A 7956-nucleotide genomic window follows, 5' to 3' on the forward strand; every position below is an offset into this window, starting at 1 on the left:
TTTTTAAGCAAAGGTTACATATAATCGATAATGATGTGCAAAAATTCACATTCCTAAAAAGTTGCGTTCTTCTGTGAAATAATTACCTGCTGAGCTACACTCTAAAAGGCTCACTCTCAGTTTGACGGTCACACTTGGGTCCGTGGTTATTGCAGAAATATATATAGAAAGGGTCAGGAAATGCAAGTTTTGCAAATTAGTGGATTTCCCTGGTGCTGCAGAGCTCACTGATCAGAGCGCATCTTTTACCAGTTGCCAAATATAGAGATTCTAAAAACTTCAGTATACCCATGATACTGTACGACGATTTGGATAAAAGTGTCCACAAAATGATAACTGACATTTCAGCTTGAGCCTATTTCCAAGTTTAATAACTGTTCCACTGTCAGTCCAGAAATGTCCCAATTTTTGAACTGCTGGCTCTTCATTACCTCTGGTTTTGTAAGCTTTCTGTGGCTATAAAATTAAGTTCATGTCTTTGTTGCTGAGGGGTTGTTCCAAACCTTGCATCCTGTTAAATATCTGTTTCCGTGACGCTGGATCAGTGCTCGTCATTCAATTCTTTTGGGGGGGAAATGTCAGTGAATAGGACACCCTTCTAGTCAAAGCAAATTAACGGAAACTTGGTGGTTTCCATCGATCCCTATATTAGTATTAGATTAGTAAACCAGACATCCCCCTTTACCAGCAACATTACCCAGCTCTTCCAAGAGGATCCAGTGATTAGTTGCCCAGACCACCTTAACTTGAGATTTGAGATAATAAAATTACGTAAAAATGTGACTTCTATCAATCAGGAACAAACGTATCTTTGGTGTATTTGACTTGTGTTTAAAAAAGTTCCTTTACGGTTTAAACGTTAAGTGAAAGAATTACAAAAAGTATTTTTATTTCATTTTTTTAGCTGTTATAGAGACATCATTTGTTAACCGTGTCCCCTTTTGTGTCTGTCCAGCCATGTTCACAGAGGTGCCTCATGATATGACTGCTCAGAGAGGTCAGGACGTGGAGATGGCGTGCTCCTTCAGAGGGGCGGGAACGCCGTCGTATTCACTGGAGATCCAGTGGTGGTACATCAGGAACCATCTTGACTGGACGGACAGACAACCCTGGACAACCAATGAAGTAGGTTCATAGCAGGAACTCTGCTGCCATTTGATCTCTTTTACAACATCTGTAAATGAACTCTCCATCAATCAGCAGCCTTTATCTGGGGCTTCAGTTTAAAGCTTATTTACAAACTTAAACTGTCTTGAGAGAACCCCGGGTCAATTCTTTTAGGCCATTGTTCGAGTGTTACCTGCATGGATTCATGTGGATTTATCTATTGCTTGACACTTGGGTACATATTATATAATATGTCTATAACCTCAATTGAACTGTAATATAACTGTAATAATGGCTTATTCAATTTTTTTCTAGGTCGCTCCTGAGGAAGATATGCCAAAGGATGCTACAAAGATAAGTGTGAGTTAACCACTGTCTCCTGTCAAGAAAGCCTCACGTTTGCCTCGGTATTATATGATGAAATGAGGCACAAAGCCCTCGACATCAAAATGTCTTGTTCCAGATGTTGTACTTATGCTGTACTCAAAAGAATCTGATTTTCACTCGGTGCTGTAAACGCTCCAGACGACGCATCAACACATTCACTTGATCCTAGACGTGTTTGTGGAATCACAGTGTCAGCCGAGGAGCAGGCGGAACAAGAGCTCGTGGGCGGCGGTAGTGCCGTCCTCAAGGGGGGTCACGGCCTGCAGTGCATCATCTTCAGGTTCTCATAAACGCCCCTGCATCTTTATGACTGGAGCACCGAATCCAAATAATAAACAGTGAAGGGCACAGGCTCGGGAAGTCAGCAGAACTTTTTTTTATATCTCCTCCTCTGTCCATGCTTTAACTCACCCGGGTGAACAGTTTCCCACAACATGAACCTGAAGGGGGCCTTTTATCACGGCTATGAGGTGACTAAAAATGTGAGCAAAAATGTAGGAACTACTACACATTACCTCCACACCAAGATATCGCTCTCACTAAATATCTTACTCGAGCAGTGATGTGGTGGTAAATTAAATGGTACGTTAAGTTAAAAATATATGAAATGCAAAAAGGTGCATAATGCAGAAACAAACACACTAGCAAAAAAATCATGAAGCCTCTGTTCTTCCTCCCAAGAGGCCTACTGCTGCTGATTCGCTATTGTGAAGGCACCAGCTGTGGTTTTGGTGACTGTATGTGTGTGTGTGTGTGTGTGTGTGTGTGTGTGTGTGTGTGTGTGTGTGTGTGTGTGTGTGTGTGTGTGTGTGTGTGTGTGTGTGTGTGTGTGTGTGTGTGTGTGTATTTGTTTGTGTGTTTGTGTGGGTGGAGCCGAACACTGCAGGCTGTACAGCTGGAAAATGATGATGAGCTTTCTCTATATGAGGAATGGTGGCCCACATACATATAGTACAGTCAAAACACGCAGACACAAACTGATGACAGGTGCTACAAAACATCATTATGCTTTTACATACAGTCACACGCACATGCAGGGACCGGCATTTCCACCAGGGAGGAAGGTGGGTGATGAACAAGGTCGTATTTATATCTAGGTACAGCACATGTCTCGATGTCCCCAGACTTCTCTGTGAACTTGCAAGCTTTTACTTCCAAGATGTAGTCTCTTTGTACTTTCAAGGCCCCAAATAGAATTTTTAGAAGCACAACCGTCGTCTGAGTCAGTGTATTTGTGAATGGGAGGGATTGACTGGGAGGAGCTGCAGCCGTAGAGTGTATTCAGGCCACTAACAGAGGTTATTTCACCACCACATCTAGTATGCCGTAGCTCTCATATTTAGTTTTTGTATCTCTCTATCACTGTATGTATCTGCCTACATACATGCTAAACCTAACTTCCTTTTAAAACATTGCCAAGCCCAATTTTTTATAGGCAGCTGTAAACCTTTTAGATGTATTTTGACTGAACTTGTATGCCCCAACATCACTGTTACCATTAAAGGAAAAGTATGTTTTGGGTACATGTTATACTATGACTATTTCAGGACTTTTTTTATACATGATATACTATGACTTTTAATGACATTTTGAGACATGCTACACTACAACTTTATACTATGACTATTTTATATATTTTTTCGACATACTATACTGTGACTTTATTAATGTTTTCGACACACTATGTTTAGATTGTTTTATGACTTTTTTTTCGACATACTATACCATGACTTTTTGATTAAATTTAGAAATGCTACACTATCACTTTTTTCAACATACTACACATGCTTTTTACTATGACTATTTTCAACATATTATACTATGACTATTTTTTGGCATGCTTTACTATCACTTTTTAATTACATTTTTAGACATAGTACACTATGACTTTTTTCAACATGCAATGGATGTTGCATGGATAGGAACAAAACAATAATGCGCGGAAGCGGAGAGTATCTCACCGCCAGAAAGGTGGAGCTTTATACGAGGAGAGCACCAGGCTCAGGTGCCTCCAACTAGGGCGATCCAGTAAACAAGTCGGGGGACCGTCACAACATTCTATACTATGTCATTTTGTGTGGCATTTTAATGGCATAATATACAATGACATTTTTAATGACATTTTAATGTCATACTTATTACTTTATGACATGCCATAATAATACAATATTTTATGTCATTTAAGACATTGTGGCCATTTTATGTCTTTCTATCCTTTTTTTAGAAAACGTAATGAAAATGTTCATGCCATACTATACTGTTTTTTTTATCTCCTTTTTGCTGACATTTATACGATATTTTAATGGCTAACTTTTCCATTATTTTTTATGACATTGTATATGGCATACTATAGCATAACAGTATAAATATTTTGTTATGGCAAACCTTACTAGGACTTTTCTATAGCATAATATACTATGACATATGGCATTTATATGGTAAACTATACTGTGATTATTTAAATGACATTTTTATAACTTCTTTATGACATACAATATCATGAAAATTGTCATTGACACTATAGTATGACATTGGTATGTCTTTATATTATACTATTTAGATATATATGTATTAAAAACAATTGTGACATACTAATTTTTATTCTATATTATGAAATTTTACATAGCATACCATACTATGACATTTTAATGGCATACTCATGGCATACCTTTGACTTTAAAAATGTTATGTGATACTATACTATGATATCTTATTGCATATTTTATTATAATTTGTTATGGCTAGGACTATGACTATGACCTTGTTTGGTCATTGTCCATATGGTCTTATGGTCATTGTACTTTATCAGGTACAAACAACAGCCCAACAATATTTACATGTTAAACTGATGTTGACACTGGGGTGTGAATCATTGGCTTAGCAGCGATTTAACTGATGATTTAATGTTAGTATGAGTGCGACTGATGTTCCTGTAATGCTTCATTGCACACTTGCATTACACACTTTGTCTGCCATGTTTGTTTACCGCGTGCAGCATTAGTGGTGTTAGACTATGAGAAAAAATAGGAAGACGTCTAATTACAATTAACGATTTTGTTGCATTGCTATTTTGCACCAACATTGAAAATACCTACCTGCCTTCTCCTGGGGCCATTTACATCTTTGAGATATGATAACCTTTCATGTTATTGCTTAAAGTGAGAGTACATCAACTTTTGAAAGAAGACATAGGTCATTCCTCCTCTTCCAAATGAAAAATAAACAATAAAATAAACCCTTGCTCCACTCAATACACGCATAGGTTTTAACGCACAGCTTTACTTGGTGTGATATGACCAGTACATTATGGTGGCTAATGTTAGAAATGTTTTGGTTGCTTTGTAACTGATATTGTCATTTTAATTACTTAAGATATCCTGTAATTGACACTTATGGCCACAGCAGTGGCCGCTCAGCAAAAGTTGCTAATTTCTCGCTTTTCTCGTCTTTATTTCGTTCACCTTTGCCAGGTCGTGAAGGTTGTAGGAAGCAACATCTCCCATAAACTCCGCCTCTCCCGGGTGAAGCCTTCTGATGAGGGCACCTATGAGTGCCGCGTCATCGACTTCAGCGACGTCGCGGGTGCCCGCCACCACCGCGTCAGGGCCTACCTGCAGGTGGTGCCAGAGAGCGACATCATCGACAGTAACCGCAACGACAACTTCGAGGCCCTGGACGATACCAAGGGAGGGGTGGAATACGTCGACGGAGACAACGCCGAGTCTCACGGTGGCACCAAAGAGCACGCTCACGGCCATCACCAGAATCACGGGCACAACCAGGAGCACGGCAAGCGGCCCTCGACGCCGACCCACCACGGCCACAGCCACAGCGGCAGCGGTCAGCAGCAAAAGGCGGGCAGAGAGCTGAGGAAGAGGGACGTGGACAGTAACCACAGCCACAATGACTGCACCAACGAGCCAAGCTGCGCGCCGTAGACGTTGGCTCATTACACCTGAGTGATAGATTACACAAGGATTGCATAACGTGATGCGTGTCACAGCATATAAAAGCTATTCTTCCCACACAGCACAACATGTGCACAAATTGAGAATCTCTAGAAATGTACAGTATGGCTTGTTTTGAGCACAGCGCTGTAAACTGTGCTGGGGAATGTAGCTTTTTCTTGCTGTGCGTGGGTCTGTGTTGGACTGCTCACTGTCAGTAAAGCCTGGCTTCATGACATTCAGCAAGGGGGTGAGGGGCTGATGTGTAGATCTAAGCAGCTCCACCGTTTCTGGCCTCAGCACCGAAAAAAAATAAAAAAAGACTTGCTATTAACCCATGTTCCACCCTGATCCACTCTACTTTATGTACTGTAAATGACACAACCCTGCTTTCAGGCTCATACTTCTTCCACTGCCTTACTCTTTCATTTGACACAAACCCCAAAAAAGTATATTAGAGTTTTTTAACTGGGTCTGTATCCAGTGCGAGAAAGTTCCTTTTATTCTGAAGGTGCACTGAATTAAATTAAACCAGTCAGTAATTCTTCCCTGGAAATCTTGTCGAAGTCTGAGTCCTTAGCTTTCAACGCAGAGCACCAGCTTCACTGCATCTTTTTGTGTGTTCTATTAACATACGCGAACAGGTTGCAAAATCTGTGCACCTGAAATTCAGCAATTTATTCTGTGTTTACTCCCGGGGGGAGAAAAAAACAAAACATGCTTTCTTCAGCAGAAACTCATCAAGGTCCCAGCGCAGCAGCGCTCATCAAGGACAGATCGGGCCTCAATTCATTTGTTCTGCAGTTAACACAGTCGCAAAAAAATCCCACACTCCCAACATTTGTGCGGGATTCAAACAAAGCACATCATCTGTGTTTTCGCCACAGCTCCTTCTAGCTTATGAATTTGCAGTCCAACAGAAAATATGATTTTTGCTCGCCCCCCTGTGCTGTTCAGGCTCAAAGAAATCAATCCTGTTGTCCCATGTGGACCCCACCTGTTTGGAAAGCCATGAAAGAATCAAAATCTCTGCCACAAAAAGAATCTGACGTGGTGTGCCTCTGAATCCACTCTGCAACAAGAAATCAATGGAAGAAATGTGGTTTTGGTGCAAGATTGGACTTTTTGGAAGAGTAGTGCTGTATTCCTATTCCAGCTTCAGTTCCCTTATTCCGATGCTCCGGCCCAGTGCTCAATCATTTAAAAAAGCCTCAATCCTCTCCACTATAAGCCTCTAATCCACTCTGTATATATGACTGTATAATATGAAATAAAGTGCATGTTTTTTCTTTTCTTCAAATTGTTTTCAACCAACCATACACAAGACAAAGTTTGTTAGTTAACATTTTTTTCATTTATTAGTTTAAAAAAAAAAAAAGTTTAAAGTCTGTTTTCAATCTTTATTTCTACTTTGAAAGTCCTGTCAAATAGAGATCTTTGATTTACAGAGACGTTTTCTGTTGCTTTACTGCTCTCCAGAAGTGCTGTACAGACAGATGAATGACATGTTCTCTTCATAGCTGCTCAGAAAGGGATTTCCCTTATTGTATCTTAGTACTTAAGCAGTGTTTCTCACAACTACTGTGCTGTATGTGCAGGGCCGCAAACACGAGATGTTGCTGTGATTTAATGAGCTTGAATGTGGGATTAATTTGGTTAAGTTTGGGATTTAGGGACTGAAAGTGATGTGAGAGGCCATTTAACTTCTGCCAATTTTGTAACTGGATGAGAAACCCTTCGTTTAGATGCTTGGGTGAAGCGCAGCGCGATGCTTCGCTCTGAAGGAGATCAAATGGGACAAGGTGAATGTGGGTAACATTCTGGATAAAGCCCCGGGCGGTGATGGGCGAGAAGAAAGAGGAAAATGTTGTTAGTGAAACACTGAAATTGGAGGTCCATACTGCCTCAAAATACATTGTGTGTCTCAAGGCCATGCAGAGCTTTACTTCTCCGCCGTATTATCCATCAGACGAACTACAACACTCCTGTTATCGATGGCTGTCCCTGTGGACTGGGAGGATGCTTTACTGCACAGAGGAGTGATCAGTGGGATTGATTTTTTATTTTTTTTTCAAATGAGTAACTTTGATTTGATGTTTTGTAAAGAAGAGATCACTGTTAAAAAAAGAAGAAAAAAAAAAAACATACAAAAGTATAACGTACGTTTCTTCTAGAATGTTTGGTCTCACACTAAGTGTATGGCTTTATCAAATGAAATAAATTGTATATGAAACAAAAGTGTTACGCATTGATTTAGAGACGTGAGAAGAAGCTTAGAAACCCCTTGGAAGTCACTATATATATATATCTAAAGGGGTTATTGAGGGTGTTTGTACAGTGCTACGTCTATGGTTTAGCTTCTGGCCTCCATGCTCTCTGTGCGTGTGTGTGTGTGTGTGTGTGTGTGTGTGTGTGCGCGTCTGTCCGCGTGCATTAAGGAGAAGCGGTATTAGGCAGTTGCCTGTGCGTAATAGGTGCTGCCAAAGCCCCACTCCCGTTGCTGCTGATGACTAAT

General features: G+C 40.4%; 1 protein-coding gene across 1 annotated transcript in view; it reads left to right on the plus strand.

Moving 5' to 3' along the window:
- The window catches only part of LOC129099391 (V-set and transmembrane domain-containing protein 2-like protein), a 38660-nt gene extending 33228 nt beyond the window's left edge, over nucleotides 1-5432 (plus strand). Inside the window, exons 2-4 of the mRNA XM_054608621.1 lie at nucleotides 956-1125; nucleotides 1423-1467; nucleotides 4965-5432. Of these exons, the coding sequence (XP_054464596.1) occupies nucleotides 956-1125; nucleotides 1423-1467; nucleotides 4965-5432 (683 nt within the window). The remainder of the gene's footprint in view (nucleotides 1-955; nucleotides 1126-1422; nucleotides 1468-4964) is intronic.
- The last annotated feature ends 2524 nt before the right edge of the window (nucleotides 5433-7956 follow it).

Source organism: Anoplopoma fimbria, chromosome 12 (assembly GCF_027596085.1).
Source record: "Anoplopoma fimbria isolate UVic2021 breed Golden Eagle Sablefish chromosome 12, Afim_UVic_2022, whole genome shotgun sequence".
NCBI lineage: Eukaryota > Metazoa > Chordata > Actinopteri > Perciformes > Anoplopomatidae > Anoplopoma > Anoplopoma fimbria.